Source organism: Argopecten irradians, chromosome 4 (genome assembly GCF_041381155.1).
Source record: "Argopecten irradians isolate NY chromosome 4, Ai_NY, whole genome shotgun sequence".
Taxonomy (NCBI): domain Eukaryota; kingdom Metazoa; phylum Mollusca; class Bivalvia; order Pectinida; family Pectinidae; genus Argopecten; species Argopecten irradians.
In genome coordinates, this window is record NC_091137.1 from 3,086,336 (window position 1) to 3,103,634 (window position 17,299).

A 17,299-nucleotide genomic window follows, 5' to 3' on the forward strand; every position below is an offset into this window, starting at 1 on the left:
GCTAAGGTAACAACGCTCCTTATTTGTCATAAAGTAATATGGGGGCATGGATGAAATCAAAATAACTTTTTGTTTGGAATTTCAGTAAAAGTGAAAACGAAACACGAAGACACCGACGTGTTCCTATATTTCTTACCAATCAAAATAGCAATACTGTGAGAGATGGAGTTAACATTACATGTCAACGCTAAGGGTTTGATATGCACTTATCATTGCGTAGTAAAGATAAAAATGATCCAATCCCTGCACCAATATACACAGAACACCAATTCGGTCACGTAATGTAAAGATAGTTATAGAAATACGAGACAGGGAATATTATAGTAAAGGCATTGATGGCTTGGCAAGCGGAGTCCGAAGGCGGGTTCTAATGCTTAAAGGCTCACTACCTTTCCGAAACGGCTTTTAGTTTCTAAAATGGGAAAGTAAAACGAGATCGATATTTTTGTATAGTCGCTAAAGTTATTAACTTACCGTTAATACTACACGTGTCATCACATTCTAAATAATTTGATAAAAATAAATAAAATGTTAATTTTCATAACGCGGGTCGTCTTATGGTTCCCGCCGTCGTCCTAAATACCAAGTTTCAAGTTTTCAAGTTTTTTTTTTATTTTCCAAATTCAATACAGCATATAGGTTTAACCAATACATAAATACATAATCCAATGATCATTGTTATGTTTCAAGATGGCGGAGGATAATTTCGATATACTTCATACCAAATTAAACAAATTGATTGAAACTTGGATCAAATATTTCCCCAACAGATTTAAGCTCTTTACATTTTAGATGAAAATAACATAATTAATTTATATACACTTGGGTGTTTGTGGTAATAAGTTTTTATAAACTTTTTACGTAACTCAGAATAAGCAGGACATAGTAATACAAAATGCATTTCATCTTCTACATCATTTTTGTCACAAACAGTACAAAGTCTATCGCCTCTGGGAACGGCGTTATAACGGCCAGCTTCAATGTGCAGAGAGTGGGTTTGCATGCGATATTTACTCAATATTTGTCCTAAATACCGCGCGGTAGTTGACTATCACTGCGCCAGACGGCAAAACAGCAAAATAACTCTCCACTGTTATCAAACATTACGCAGGAAATCTTGCATATGTTTGGTGTTGTAACCTCATCTTAGGCCATTGGTATATATTTTCTGATGTTATTAATGTTTTTAAAAAACCTTTATGTTTTCCTCCGGAAAGGTAGTGGGCCTTTAAAAGAAACAAAATGGAAAGTTTATAATTGAGAAAAATAAGTGTTAAGAATTTTTACCTGTAATTACTTCATTTTAGAACAAACATCCGAAAAATATTTTTGGCAATATTTACAAACAGCGAATTCCATCCGTACCTTTAACAATAATCAATATAATTTCAGTATATATTCTGCAAACCGTATAGTTCACAAAACCTTGTGGATAACATATTTCAGCATACTCGGACGTCCAGATATCATACACCAATCCTAATTACACCAAAAATCGTACACATAAACATTATCTCATATAATGACAAAACGATCATGCTTTGGGACTAAATGAAAGAAAAACTCAACCAATCAAAATCCAATTCATAATGAAATTTCAAGCTGAAGATTACAGCTAGACTACCTACATATTTATCACTGTGAAATACTTTGTCATCATGAGGACTATTTGTAATCCGATTGGGTGATACCTAATCAACAGAAACAGGTATAAAATGTACAGGTAAGAGATTGATCTGTTATCTGCATGCACCTTTGATCAGCTGTACGATAACATATAGTACCTGGCAGTACGACGGTAGATGTACCCGTGATAGGTGTGAGATAATGTGTAGGGGGAGTTACCGTCACAAGGTACACGCCAGACTCATTGCGAAAGTGGTTCGGGCCTTTTAACATCAGGACGGACCATTAATGACGGTATTTCAGATCTGATTTGGCATCTGAATCTCCAGCAGGCCTGGTCTACATAGCGAGTGAACATTCTGGGAGCAAGACCATTTTGGTCACATTTGAACATTCTTCGTCAGAGGAAATATATAGACAGTTTTCAAAATGGTGATACGGAAAAGTGCTACAACTTTAAATATATGTGTTTTTGTAATAATAGTGTCTACAACATGCCTACAAATCTCAACTGGTAAGTTCAATTCTGTACAAAAATAGAAATCCACTGTGGAGTACTGAACGGTTCCATGTCAAATGTCGCCCAGTTTTAGGCCTACTTTAGCACCACTACTGTGTAGATGTATTGTTTCATAAATGTGTTAAAATGATTTAAATATATGTAATTTTGATGCAATCAATCACAGTAATTGATGTTATTCCTAGTTACAAAATGAAAGTACAATACAAGCTTACTTTAAACCGGATGAAGACCATGTAAAAGAATTGAAGTAATAATCAGATTGTATTACATACAGAGGTAGTGTTCATTTTTTATTTCAATAAGTATCGGAAATAAAACAAGCAAAATTGCCACCTTCATCAAGTATCACTTTGAATTGGATACATTGATTCTCTTTAAGTAGCTATCACTTTTGATGGTCAGTTTTTGATGACACGGTAGAAATCATTTGCGGAGTTTATATTTTGTTTGGAATTTGTATTCGAATTTGGTTATATAAAACGATTGTAAAGTTAAACAATCCCCTCTCCTGAAAAGTTGGTTTTAACATGAAAGTAATTCTTCTTTAGTTTTGGTTTCGTTATATCCCTGGTTTCTCATTAACATAAAACCTATTGATTTTTATCAATATATTAATAAATGTTGTGGACCGCGTAAATCAAATATCTTTTTTCTTTAATTTTGCCCTTACAAAGAATGCTAATCTTCATCTGGTACATTTTTACATTGTTGAAATGTTGACTCTGATCATGTCCTTCTGTTAATACATAGAAGTGTGTTAATTTGTGTGTAGATTCTGCGTTTACGTTATACATTCATCTCTCTTCACACTGTTTTGGTTGAACGCCATGTCCTGTGTTTTAGCATTCCAGATCCGGTTACAAGGGGGTAAGAGAGCGTCACAGGGACGGGTCGAGGTGTACCATAACAACACATGGGGTACAGTGTGTGACGATAGCTTTGATAACAAGGCTGCTAAAGTCGTGTGTCGTATGCTGGGTCTATATAATTCGTAAGTCTTCACATTCCACCTCGTCAGCATTCTGATTGTGTCATTTTTACTGAACACGTTTATTACGATTTTTTTTATTCTAAACTATCTTCTAAGTTATCTGTAAGTACAGTATTACTTGTCAAAACTAGTCCTTTTGAAATCTGGTTTCCATAATGCATAGTATAGTAAACCTGGCTATTCCGGAATATAGTTTGACAATGAAAAAAAAATGTCAAAACAAATCTGCCTTCCCTAGAACTTTTGTAGCTAAATTGATCAAATAAAAAATTGCATAGTACATTCAAACATGAATAGCCGTGCCAAAATTGAAACCCAAAGCCATATCATCACATAATATAAAGCCTTTGAAAGAAACAAGAATATAAATGTATTACTGGGATTAATCTATTCGAACTTTATGTTCTCCTTTTTGAGTATATGATTTTAAAAATAAGATATACATTTTTCAGGGCAAACTATATCCTGGCTCGTTCGAACGCCTTCTTTGGCCAGGGAAGTTCATCCATGCCAATCTGGTTGGACGACGTCACTTGTAGTACGGGACAAGAATCTACTTTATCAAACTGCCGCCTAAAGCCTTGGGGACAACAGAACTGCCGGCACTCAGAGGACGTGGGGGTAGACTGTAACGCTGGTGGGTAGTAGAACTTGTGTCAGAGGACGTGGGGGTAGACTGTAACGCTGGTGGGTAGTAGAACTTGTGTCAGAGGACCTGGGGGTAGACTGTAACGCTGGTGGGTAGTAGAACTTGTGTCAGAGGACGTGGGGGTAGACTGTAACGCTGGTGGGTAGTAGAACTTGTGTCAGAGGACCTGGGGGTAGACTGTAACGCTGGTGGGTAGTAGAACTTGTGTCAGAGGACCTGGGGGTAGACTGTAACGCTGGTGGGTAGTAGAACTTGTGTCAGAGGACGTGGGGGTAGACTGTAACGCTGGTGGGTAGTAGAACTTGTGTCAGAGGATGTGGGGGTAGACTGTAACGCTGGTGGGTAGTAGAAACTTGTGTCAGAGGACGTGGGGGTAGACTGTAACGCTGGTGGGTAGTAGAACTTGTGTCAGAGGACGTGGGGGTAGACTGTAACGCTGGTGGGTAGTAGAACTTGTGTCAGAGGATGTGGGGGTAGACTGTAACGCTGGTGGGTAGTAGAACTTGTGTCAGAGGACCTGGGGGGTAGACTGTAACGCTGGTGGGTAGTAGAACTTGTGTCAGAGGATGTGGGGGTAGACTGTAACGCTGGTGGGTAGTAGAACTTGTGTCAGAGGATGTGGGGGTAGACTGTAACGCTGGTGGGTAGTAGAACTTGTGTCAGAGGACGTGGGGGTAGACTGTAACGCTGGTGGGAAGTAGAACTTGTGTCAGAGGATGTGGGGGTAGACTGTAACGCTGATGGGTAGTAGAACTTGTGTCAGAGGATGTGGGGGTAGACTGTAACGCTGGTGGGTAGTAGAACTTGTGTCAGAGGACGTGGGGGTAGACTGTAACGCTGGTGGGTAGTAGAACTTGTGTCAGAGGACGTGGGGGTAGACTGTAACGCTGGTGGGTAGTAGAACTTGTGTCAGAGGACCTGGGGGTAGACTGTAACGCTGGTGGGAAGTAGAACTTGTGTCAGAGGACCTGGGGGTAGACTGTAACGCTGGTGGGAAGTAGAACTTGTGTCAGAGGACCTGGGGGTAGACTGTAACGCTGGTGGGTAGTAGAACTTGTGTCAGAGGACGTGGGGGTAGACTGTAACGCTGGTGGGTAGTAGAACTTGTGTCAGAGGACGTAGGGGTGGACTGTAACGCTGGTGGGTAGTAGAACTTGTGTCAGAGGACGTGGGAGTAGACTGTAACGCTGGTGGGTAGTAGAACTTGTGTCAGAGGACGTGGGGGTAGACTGTAACGCTGGTGGGTAGTAGAACTTTGTGTCAGAGGATGTGGGGGTAGACTGTAACGCTGGTGGGTAGTAGAACTTGTGTCAGAGGACCTGGGGGTAGACTGTAACGCTGGTGGGTAGTAGAACTTGTGTCAGAGGACCTGGGGGTAGACTGTAACGCTGGTGGGAAGTAGAACTTGTGTCAGAGGCTGGGGGTAGACTGTAACGCTGGTGGGAAGTAGAACTTGTGTCAGAGGACCTGGGGGTAGACTGTAACGCTGGTGGGAAGTAGAACTTGTGTCAGAGGACCTGGGGGTAGACTGTAACGCTGGTGGGTAGTAGAACTTGTGTCAGAGGACGTGGGGTAGACTGTAACGCTGGTGGGTAGTAGAACTTGTGTCAGAGGACGTGGGAGTAGACTGTAACGCTGGTGGGTAGTAGAACTTGTGTCAGAGGACGTGGGGGGTAGACTGTAACGCTGGTGGGTAGTAGAACTTGTGTCAGAGGACGTGGGGGTAGACTGTAACGCTGGTGGGAAGTAGAACTTGTGTCAGAGGACGTAGGGGTAGACTGAAACGCTGGTGGGTAGTAGAACTTGTGTCAGAGGAAGTGGGGTTAGATTGTAACGCTGGTGGGTAGTAGAACTTGTGTCAGAGGACGTGGGAGTAGACTGTAACGCTGGTGGGTAGTAGAACTTGTGTCAGAGAGGACCTGGGGGTAGACTGTAACGCTGGTGGGTAGTAGAATTTGTGTCAGAGGACGTGGGGGTAGACTGTAACGCTGGTGGGTAGTAGAATGTGTGTCAGAGGACGTGGGGGTAGACTGTAACGCTGGTGGGTAGTAGAACTTGTGTCAGAGGACGTGGGGGTAGACTGTAACGCTGTTGGGTAGTAGAACTTGTGTCAGAGGACGTGGGGGTAGACTGTAACGCTGGTGGGTAGTAGAACTTGTGTCAGAGGACCTGGGGGTAGACTGTAACGCTGGTGGGTAGTAGAACTTGTGTCAGAGGACATGGGGGTAGACTGTAACGCTGGTGGGTAGTAGAACTTGTGTCAGAGGACGTGGGGGTAGACTGTAACGCTGGTGGGTAGTAGAACTTGTGTCAGAGGACGTGGGGGTAGACTGTAACGCTGGTGGGTAGTAGAACTTGTGTCAGAGGATGTGGGGAGTAGACTGTAACGCTGGTGGGTAGTAGAACTTGTGTCAGAGGACCTGGGGGTAGACTGTAACGCTGGTGGGTAGTAGAACTTGTGTCAGAGGACGTGGGGGTAGACTGTAACGCTGGTGGGAGTAGTAGAACTTGTGTCAGAGGACGTGGGGGTAGACTGTAACGCTGGTGGGTAGTATAACTTGTGTCAGAGGACGTGGGGGTAGACTGTAACGCTAGTGGGTAGTAGAACTTGTGTCAGAGAACGTGGGAGTAGACTGTAACGCTGGTGGGTAGTAGAACTTGTGTCAGAGGATGTGGGAGTAGACTGTAACGCTGGTGGGTAGTAGAACTTGTGTCAGAGGACCTGGGGGTAGACTGTAACGCTGGTGGGTAGTAGAATTTGTGTCAGAGGACGTGGGGGTAGACTGTAACGCTGGTGGGTAGTAGAACTTGTGTCAGAGGACCTGGGGGTAGACTGTAACGCTGGTGGGTAGTAGAACTTGTGTCAGAGGACGTGGGGGTAGACTGTAACGCTGGTGGGTAGTAGAACTTGTGTCAGAGGACCTGGGGGTAGACTGTAACGCTGGTGGGAAGTAGAACTTGTGTCAGAGGACCTGGGGGTAGACTGTAACGCTGGTGGGAAGTAGAACTTGTGTCAGAGGACGTAGGGGTAGACTGAAACGCTGGTGGGTAGTAGAACTTGTGTCAGAGGACGTGGGGTTAGACTGTAACGCTGGTGGGTAGTAGAACTTGTGTCAGAGGACGTGGGAGTAGACTGTAACGCTGGTGGGTAGTAGAACTTGTGTCAGAGGACGTGGGGGTAGACTGTAACGCTGGTGGGTAGTAGAATTTGTGTCAGAGGACGTGGGGGTAGACTGTAACGCTGGTGGGTAGTAGAATTTGTGTCAGAGGACGTGGGGGTAGACTGTAACGCTGGTGGGTAGTAGAACTTGTGTCAGAGGACGTAGGGGTAGACTGTAACGCTGGTGGGTAGTAGAACTTGTGTCAGAGGATGTGGGGGTAGACTGTAACGCTGGTGGGTAGTAGAACTTGTGTCAGAGGACCTGGGGGTAGACTGTAACGCTGGTGGGTAGTAGAACTTGTGTCAGAGGACGTGGGGGTAGACTGTAACGCTGGTGGGTAGTAGAACTTGTGTCAGAGGACGTGGGGGTAGACTGTAACGCTGGTGGGTAGTAGAACTTGTGTCAGAGGACGTGGGGGTAGACTGTAACGCTGGTGGGTAGTAGAACTTGTGTCAGAGGACGTGGGAGTAGACTGTAACGCTGGTGGGTAGTAGAACTTGTGTCAGAGGATGTGGGAGTAGACTGTAACGCTGGTGGGTAGTAGAACTTGTGTCAGAGGACCTGGGGGTAGACTGTAACGCTGGTGGGTAGTAGAACTTGTGTCAGAGGACGTGGGGGTAGACTGTAACGCTGGTGGGTGGGTAGTAGAACTTGTGTCAGAGGACGGGGGGGGGGTAGACTGTAACGCTGGTGGGTAGTAGACCTTGTGTCAGAGGACGTGGGGGTAGACTGTAACGCTGGTGGGTAGTAGAACTTGTGTCAGAGGACCTGGGGGTAGACTGTAACGCTGGTGGGTAGTAGAATTTGTGTCAGAGGACGTGGGGGTAGACTGTAACGCTGGTGGGTAGTAGAATTTGTGTCAGAGGACCTGGGGGTAGACTGTAACGCTGGTGGGTAGTAGAACTTGTGTCAGAGGACGTGGGGGTAGACTGTAACGCTGGTGGGTAGTAGAACTTGTGTCAGAGGACGTGGGGGTAGACTGTAACGCTGGTGGGTAGTAGAACTTGTGTCAGAGGACCTGGGGGTAGACTGTAACGCTGGTGGGTAGTAGAACTTGTGTCAGAGGACGTGGGGGGTAGACTGTAACGCTGGTGGGTAGTAGAACTTGTGTCAGAGGACGTGGGGGTAGACTGTAACGCTGGTGGGTAGTAGACCTTGTGTCAGAGGACGTGGGGGTAGACTGTAACGCTGGTGGGTAGTAGAACTTGTGTCAGAGGACGTGGGAGTAGACTGTAACGCTGGTGGGTAGTAGAACTTGTGTCAGAGGATGTGGGAGTAGACTGTAACGCTGGTGGGTAGTAGAACTTGTGTCAGGGGACTTGGGTGTAGACTGTAACGCTGGTGGGTAGTAGAACTTGTGTCAGAGGACGTGGGGGTAGACTGTAACGCTGGTGGGTAGTAGAACTTGTGTCAGAGGACGTGGGGGTAGACTGTAACGCTGTTGGGTAGTAGAACTTGTGTCAGAGGACGTGGGGTTAGACTGTAACGCTGATGGGTAGTAGAACTTGTAGTATTGTATCTTCTGGTGTTTGTCGGATCAAACAATATCATACATTCAGCTTCTGTATTCAATGGTGGGAATGATATAAAATAAGTAACTTTTTTAACTGAAGAAAAATACTAATTCGTCTGTTCCTGTTCCTGTTAGAGAAGAAAAAGTCATTTCTCAGCGGTGGAGCATCTTTAAATGTTTTAGTATAACATTACTTGCACACTAAGGTATATTTTAGTGATGATGTGTGTTTAATTAATATGATAACATGTCATAAGACTTTCTTATAAATGCTAGTCATATTTCATGGTATGCTTGTAGCTCTCGATGGTGGTATGTATTTTTACTACTGGGTTATATAATCATATCCTAATTACTTTAAATTGCTTATAACCAGATTGTGTACTTGAACGTTTTGATGTATTCTAGAGATGCGATATTATACTGTTATTTCACGTTGTGTCATACAATGCGTGACTTCAAACACCAATTCAAACGTGTAGATACATCCATGGAACTGTGACTCAATAAAATGATTTTTATAGCATTAAATTAACATTTCCTCTGCAGTATGGTTATCTTAAGCGCAATCTGCCAAATAATAAGTCAAGTCAAAAATACCATACGGCATTCTCTGTTAAATGCTTTTCTCGCTTTGCATTCATTATTATTTTACCATTCAAAGAAGCCTGGTCATTTAATTATCCCTATTTCGTTTTTGTCCTTTTGCTTGTATCATGGCTTCAGCAAATAATGCATCAGAAGCAAATATTACCTGTGCTTTGTAATCAGAGATGCGAATTGGATTATATCGCAACTTATATCCAATAGTGTTTTTATTGGATTTTTTATAATAATTCTGCAACAATGTAGACCTTGAAACTCGAGTCTATTTGATATGATACAAAATAATCGTTTGTAGTACATTTAAACTTTTATATTATAATATTACTAGACTCTTTCGTAACAAAGTTATCATTTAGTCAATTTGTTGTTTGAGTTGTAGGGATATATTAATCTTAAAACTTTTACATGATTTAAAGAAATTAGACTACTAGATTCGTTTAAATTGAATCCAATTATTTTGAGTTTTACAACTTATTTTATCAATGCAAATTTGTCTATTCTATTTTAAAATGTCCACAATCAATTACCCAGTATAAACAAGTGGTTAGGCATTCCTCACAGAAATTGTTTAATATACTTTTGTTTATTTGAAATGTTTCGGTTTGTGATACCTATGAATATCGCTCCTTTTGATGTTGTTATATTTAGTTTACCTGAGATATTCCTACCATTTCTATAACACTATCTATTGCAGCCCTTGATGCTAACGTTCAGTTACGACTGAGGGACGGTACTAACAGCAGAGAAGGCCGATTAGAGGTGTTTTACAACAACAGTTGGGGCACGGTATGTGACGACGAATTCGATGATCATGCTGCTCAAGTCGTCTGTACTTCACTCGGTATACAAACGTAAGCACTGTTATCCTTTAGTCACAAATACCCATACAACGCATATTCAAGTTAAAAAATATATGTGGTTAATTCATAGTAGCATTTACCATCGTTTCTCAACATTTTCCGAACCATTCGATTTTTTTCTTTTGTCCGTGACATTATCAACTAAATGAGAATATTGTTTGAAAGCACAATGTGAGGACTGTGTAGAATTATTATTTATGCCATCTGTGATATTCCACAGAACGAACGCTATACCTATTGGCAATGGATTTTTCGGTAACGGTACTCTACCGATCTTGCTGGATGACGTCAGATGTACCGGTACAGAGCCTGGCTTGGGCGCGTGCGACCATAAAACCTGGGGCCAGAGCAACTGTGGCCATAACGAGGATGTTGGCGTTATATGTTATCAAGGACCTCGTATGTAATTTATTACTAGATTATCGATTATCTTTTATTTTCGGATTTCAAATTCGTCTAATAGACAAGAACTCAAGTTACATTCTAATAACACAAACTTGACATATATTTGAATAGATATTACCGTATGACAAAGTTGTTTTAATTTGGCTGAATACCTATATATAAAATGATAGATATGAAATGCGGGTTCAGTGCCGAGTTTACTTAAAATTCCTAATGTTGACACGACTATTGTTATAGTTATTTTCATTTTTCGTAGTTCTGTCGTTCATTTAGTGAAATTTGGTACTAAAAATAATATTTATTGCAGAGCCGTCATCGGCTAATGTACATGTACGTCTACGTGGTGGCACGAGCCAGTACCAGGGACGTGTGGAAATCCAGGCCTTTAACAGATGGGGCTCCGTTTGTGACGATTCTTTTGATGCCAGAGAGGCCAATGTCACGTGTCGTATGCTGGGTTTCCTCAAGTATGACTCTTTATCCTTATTGTTTATCAAAATAACATCTGTCGTATTTTGACGGCTTTAATTAAATCATATTTAGCTACATAGTACAGCCACGACGAAATTGAGAAAAAATAAAATTTATTACCTATTCACGAAATACTTATGATTATATCATTATTTCATCAACCTGATCAGTAACGATTGGTGACGTATAACGTTTATTACAGTGGGGGTACGGTGTTAAGAGGAAGAACATTCGGAGGTGGGCGTGGTCCTATCTGGTTAGACGACATGGAATGTCAGGGAAGAGAATCTAACCTTGTCAGCTGTGTACACAAGCCGTGGGGTGTGAACAACTGTGATCATAGTGAAGATGTCGCGGTCTCATGTAACCCGGGTAAGTAAAATGATAATCTCGTGTAACCCGGGTTAGTAAAGTGATAATCTCGTGTAACCAGGGTAAGTAAAATGATAATCTCGTGTAACCAGGGTAACTAAAATGATAATCTCGTGTAACCAGGGTAAGTAAAATGATAATCTTGTGTAACCAGGGTAAGTAAAATGATAATCTCGTGTAACCAGGGTAAGTAAAATGATAATCTCGTGTAACCCGGGTTAGTAAAGTGATAGTCTCATGTAGCCCGGGTAAGAACAGTGACAGTCTTATGTAACCCAGGCAAGTAAAGTGATAGTTTCATGTAACCCGGGTACGTAAGATGATAGTCTCGTGTTAATGAAGTACAGTGATTAGGTATGGAAGTGAGGGTTCGAGTGACGACACCTAAATTGTCAAGTTAAGAAAAGTTATATACGTGAATTTCAATGATAAAGTGTTTAGATTACGTATTGACCGTGATAAAAATAAGATAATACAAGATAGTTAAGACATTTGTTTTTCGTTATAGCCAATGTGCCTAGACTTCAGGCTCGTTTGGTTGGTGGTCAGAACAGTTACTCCGGCCGTATAGAGATCAACTACAATAGTGTGTGGGGTACTGTCTGTGACGATTCCTGGAGCAATGCTGATGCTGCAGTCGCATGCCGTATGCTGAATCTACCATTGTATGTATTCTATGCCAACATACTAAACGTCTCTACTATTGAAGTCATTTTAAGGCAAACAGTATTACCAGTAGAAGAAAACGGATCACATGCTAGTATTATTTCATCACATACATCAGGGTGTTTAAATATTTGTATACACATTTCTTTTGTTACTTTGATTTCCACGTGTTGCGTTTTTGAGTTGCACGAGTTTAATGATTAAAAGGAACACTAAAACCATTTCTAATATGTATGGTATTTCCAGTTCCGGCGCCACCGCGATTTCTAAAGGTGGCTTTGGGGCGGGGACAGGACAGATCATCCTTGACGATGTGGTATGTGTAGGGACAGAGACAAATCTGGCGCGATGTCAACACTCTCCATGGAATCAAAACAACTGTGGCCATTCCGAAGATGCTGGAGTTATTTGTCAGAGAGGTAACTCTTCTTCTAAACTTGTCACCGACGACTTGATCTATGTTCTTGTTTTATGTCTAATCAACCTCATATAACCTAACGGATGTGAGGTATGACAATGTTTGTTATTTTGGGAAACTTTCGTATTTGCATACCTAGCTCCTTCCCAATTCATTGTAATACACAGTTCTTTGCTTAAATATAAAACACGTGCTATTTACATTCTTTAAGTGTGGTGTGTTAACATTTATAGTTGTTTTTGAAAGATATAAATTAAAAATAAGATTACAAATATAATGTGAATACTCTGAGTTAAAAGTACGACTTGCAAGAATTTGTGAGACATAATATACTGTATTTAAACAGTTTAAAGATGCTCCACCGCCGACAGAGCATAAATGGCATTCATCAGTAGAACAATAATTGGTGTTCAATCTTGTATATATATATCTAATTAACACAAAAAATAATATAAGATAATTTGTTTTGCCTTTGGTGCATGCACAATCAGTACTTCATTCCATATAGGATATAGTGCCACGGATTTTTTTCGGGATGCAGTTAATTATTTTTTGCATTTTCAACTTGAAGTAAAATTAGAAGCTCAAACATTTCATTGGTGGTAATGGTGTAAAGTAAGTTACATTTGTAACTGAAGAAAAATACTAAATCGTCTGCTCCTGTTTTTGATAGTGAAAAAAATACCATTTGTCAGCGGTGGAGCATCTTTTAGTTTTATATAGCAAGATCAAAATATCTTCTATATAAACTTTCAATTTTATCTTATTATTGCATTTTGATTATTTCTATTACAGAAAATGCGAATACACCTATTCGACTAGTTGGTGGAAATGGTAACTTTGAAGGTCGCCTGGAGGTCTTCTATAACAACATTTGGGGGACTGTGTGTGACGATTCATTCGGTGTCCATGAGGCCCAGGTGGTCTGTAAACAACTCCATTACTCTGGGTCAGTGTTTCCTTCGTTATACCTTTTTATTATGTCTGCTAAAATTTTCATTTTGTTTCTGAACAGTTGACATAGAAAGGATAATGTAGGATTTGAAAGAAGTCAAACAAACATTATTACATGTAACAAAATGGGCAGATAATTAGTGACGTGTAAGGGAATCTAAGATCATTCAAATGATGAGCTTAAAGTACGATGGTTTAGCCAAAATGCATTTCAGATGGAACACTAGAGATGACGGGCATAGTATCTGTTGTGGTCGGTAGTTTAAGGTTCTGTAGCCTCTAGCCAGCGATCTGACAGCCCGTAGATGATAGCAGTGATTGGGGTGGTCAGTGTGAGGCCAGACTGTCAGTTGGGGGAGAGGGAACATGATACCGCACCAACATGGAAAGGGTGTGGTGGATGTTAGAATTTAGATACATGTATGTACAAAGGGGCGGAGTGGAGTTGGTGTTTACTGTGAATTTACGGAGATGAGAGAGAGACTCCAGAATGTAGACCACAGGGCGACATCCCTCCGAGGGGATAGGAATGGGAGGGTGTTTAGGAAATGTAAAATACAACGCGAAGTACTATTAAGAGAGCAACCAACTAAATAATTTTACATAGACCACAGTGTTAAACTTTGTTAAAGTCTTGTACTGTATTATTAATACAAAGGAATATTAGTTAGCTGTTGTGTTCTATAATCAAAGTCTAGGTTCTCATATAACACTAAATAGAAAAAAAGTTTGGGTCCTTCTACTCCAACTCCAACCGGGGTAGCTTAATTGAAATCAGGCGCATTTTGCACTAAAAAATCCTGAAATTCTAATATTTTTACCTATTTATTATCAAAATTGATATTTTGAACCTAAATCTCAATATGAATTTCCAAATTCATATCATGGTTATTTAGGAATAATTACCTGTCAGAAAACATTTTTACTTTTGAAATTCATAATTAGCCAGCCAATCAGCGGCCGGGTTAAAATTCTATCTTGGGCTCAATCTTGTATACACAGGGGCCATTTGGAAGGTCTTTTCATTTAGTTGGTTATTCCCTATAAAATAACTTTTACTAAATACCATGTGTATATGTTATGTCATACTCATCATAAGATAATGAACTAATTAACTTTAGGTTTGTGGCAATTATATGTGTTGGTTTCATTGATCATATTGCGTTAATTGTAAGTAACGAAAAGACTAATTATTGAGATCATCGAACCAACATTATAATTAATGCTGTAACTCTAGCGAGATCGCTAATATAGGTATGTAGCGACCGTAGTTAGACTTGATTATGGAGTTAATGCTACTTAATGTCTTTTATGAAGAAAAGCTGACAACATTTTTATTTTTTTGTAGAACGGGTGCACGAGCCAAAGGAAACGCCTTTTTCGGACGCGGAACTGGACCTATATTCTTGGACGATATGCAGTGTTCTGGCACTGAGCCTAACCTGGCGTTATGTGGACACAGAGGCTGGGGCCATAACAACTGTGACCATACCGAGGATGTGTCCGTCATCTGTGCATGTAAATTAATGTCTTTAATGTCATAATATATTAATAAATAAAGAGGCCCATGTACTTCTTCTTTAGGTAGAATAAAAATTTCCGCCAAAACATATCAGCAATAAAAAGCATTGTGTCTCACCAACGCATTAATCATGGAAGAAAATTCATACAAATCTGCCAGTTTCAGTTATGTATTCTGACATACATCTTAAAAGATATCAATTCATTTCTTCAAATGTAAACGTTAATTACCAACTTAATCCACAGCAGCACGGTATATGATAAAAAGAAATGTAATACCAATGTTGTTTGTTCCAGCGGGAAATCCTTCTGCAAACACCACACTCCGCCTTGTTGGTGGGGCTAACAACCAGGAGGGACGCCTAGAGGTGTTCCATTCCGGTACATGGGGAACTGTCTGTGACGATTACTTCGACAATGTAGCCGCCAGTGTTGTTTGTAAAATGTTAAAACTTCCATGGTATGACACTTATTTAAACATTTAGAAAAAAATTATCATACGTATCCGCCACTAAGAATTACGATTTTGAGTTCATGGTTGTCATAGATAAAATTAAAGAAAGTTTGTTGTTCAGGTCTGTTTCAGAACTCTTCATAATAGTAGTGTTTTAATGTAGTTGTCTTGTTCAGCAGATAAAGTCTCGGTTATATATTATGTGTATATTGTCCCTAGGCGTGGAGCACAAGCCCGACCCCGCGGATTCTTTGGGAGTGGGTCAGGACGGATATGGCTGGATAACGTCGTCTGTCATGGTAACGAGACCAACCTAGCCTACTGTCGTCATCGGCCGTGGGGTAATACCAACTGTGACCATACTGAGGATGTGGGAGTGGTCTGCGGCCAGTGTGAGTTATTTGCCTCATATACTGGTTCTGATTCAGAAAAAAGAACTGTTGTTGCAAATCTAATATAGAGGATTTTATTAGGAATTTAAGAACTTAAGAAATATGAAGGGCGGAATTCAAATTACCTTTCTATTATATAGTGGTTGCATCTTATAAAAGAAACAAATTTGATTCGGAGTTTCAACTGACGGCTTTAATGAGCAGACAAATGTTATCTTTTTGACAAATATTTGAAAACAAAAAAATGACAGATGATAAAATTGATTGAGTAACGTAATATAGATAGTAAACAAATAGGGACAGGGGTAAATCATTATTATCGCATACATGATTAACGTTACAGTAGAGAGACTGAGGGTACGACTGACGAATGGTTCCTCAACATCCCAGGGAAGAGTCGAGGTGTTCCATAACAACACCTGGGGCACAATTTGTGATGATTCTTTCGATAGCGCAGCCGCTAGTGTTGTCTGTCATATGCTCGGTTTTAGACGGTAATATCACAGTGCTATACCATATTTTATATAACTCTGTGCAAGAAATTTCTCATACATTAAGAGATATATTCACTAAAGAATATGCAACACAAAAATATTGTACAGTTCTTTAATCAACACGATATTTAGCTCTGTTTCCAAGCGTGTGTTAACATTTAGAATTCACTTTTGCATAATGCAATACTGAGGTGTTATACTGTTAAAAGTACTGATCTGTCGACATTGATATCTGTATAATAAAGCACGTACTGTTCATATCGTTTAGCATGTTAGTTATAAACTTACAGGAATAAACAAAATATCGAATATAAGCTACAAATGGTATATTATCGTACAATATATATGACTATTTCAGCGACCACGCTTTAGCGTTTTCAAATGCCCATTTCGGACAGGGAACTGGTCCCATAATGCTTGACGATTTAGGATGCACAGGAAATGAAAACAACATTCTCCAGTGTCGTAACAAAGGCTGGTACGAGAATAACTGTGATCACAGCGAGGATGTCGGTGTTGTCTGTAACTCAGGTGAGTCAATGTCTTCATTAGTGTAAAGGTACATCAATTTGGTGATTCCGTTTAGCTCATTGTCGTAAATCCGAATTCTGTATAACAGTTTTACGATTTCTCGATTGTCAAAGACTTAAAATGCAATGTAGGACTTGAGTATATAGTTTTAAATCTATTGATCAGTCTTGCGTTTTAATATTTGATTATACATAAGTATGGTCAAGTGCCCCATATTCGTCAGAGACCTGTTTTTGTCATGTTTACAATTTTGCTTATATCCCATGAAATATCGCGTGATTTCATAAAGAGTGTCGTCTGCCAAAGCAGATTTGATCAAGGAAGATTTGCCATGCTTAAAAAAGATTGTGTGATATAATCAAGTGATTTTATAAAAACGATGTACAATATACTCCAAAATGAAGGTATTTTCTTAAGTCCATTTAAAATGAAACTTTATAACCCTACCGTCAGCGTTTGACTGTCCACGTGCACTGATCAGCAGTATGTCAAGAACGTACCGGAAGTTACGTGTCTGATCATGTGATTCATAGCCCAGATTTTGGGTTATTACAAATTATTTTGGCGATTCAACTTACCCGAAATTTTTGGTGTGGTACTTTTGAAAACATACCGTTATTCTATGTAAACAGATATGTTCTCCACTTTCCATGACCAAGAGGTTTAAAGACTTAAAATCGATGTAACAACAA

At 40.4% G+C, this 17,299-nt stretch overlaps 1 protein-coding gene across 1 annotated transcript in view; it reads left to right on the forward strand.

Moving 5' to 3' along the window:
- Positions 1 to 1,822: 1,822 nt before the first annotated feature.
- LOC138320377 (scavenger receptor cysteine-rich domain-containing protein DMBT1-like) overlaps positions 1,823 to 17,299 on the forward strand; it is a 34,318-nt gene continuing 18,841 nt past the window's right edge. Inside the window, exons 1-15 of the mRNA XM_069263304.1 lie at positions 1,823 to 2,140; positions 2,993 to 3,140; positions 3,593 to 3,777; positions 9,764 to 9,920; positions 10,150 to 10,328; positions 10,642 to 10,801; positions 11,008 to 11,177; positions 11,686 to 11,842; positions 12,090 to 12,262; positions 13,057 to 13,210; positions 14,564 to 14,733; positions 15,034 to 15,196; positions 15,410 to 15,582; positions 15,926 to 16,076; positions 16,435 to 16,607. Coding sequence (XP_069119405.1) covers positions 2,056 to 2,140; positions 2,993 to 3,140; positions 3,593 to 3,777; positions 9,764 to 9,920; positions 10,150 to 10,328; positions 10,642 to 10,801; positions 11,008 to 11,177; positions 11,686 to 11,842; positions 12,090 to 12,262; positions 13,057 to 13,210; positions 14,564 to 14,733; positions 15,034 to 15,196; positions 15,410 to 15,582; positions 15,926 to 16,076; positions 16,435 to 16,607 — 2,398 coding nt within the window. The 5' untranslated portion in view covers positions 1,823 to 2,055. The remainder of the gene's footprint in view (positions 2,141 to 2,992; positions 3,141 to 3,592; positions 3,778 to 9,763; positions 9,921 to 10,149; positions 10,329 to 10,641; positions 10,802 to 11,007; positions 11,178 to 11,685; positions 11,843 to 12,089; positions 12,263 to 13,056; positions 13,211 to 14,563; positions 14,734 to 15,033; positions 15,197 to 15,409; positions 15,583 to 15,925; positions 16,077 to 16,434; positions 16,608 to 17,299) is intronic.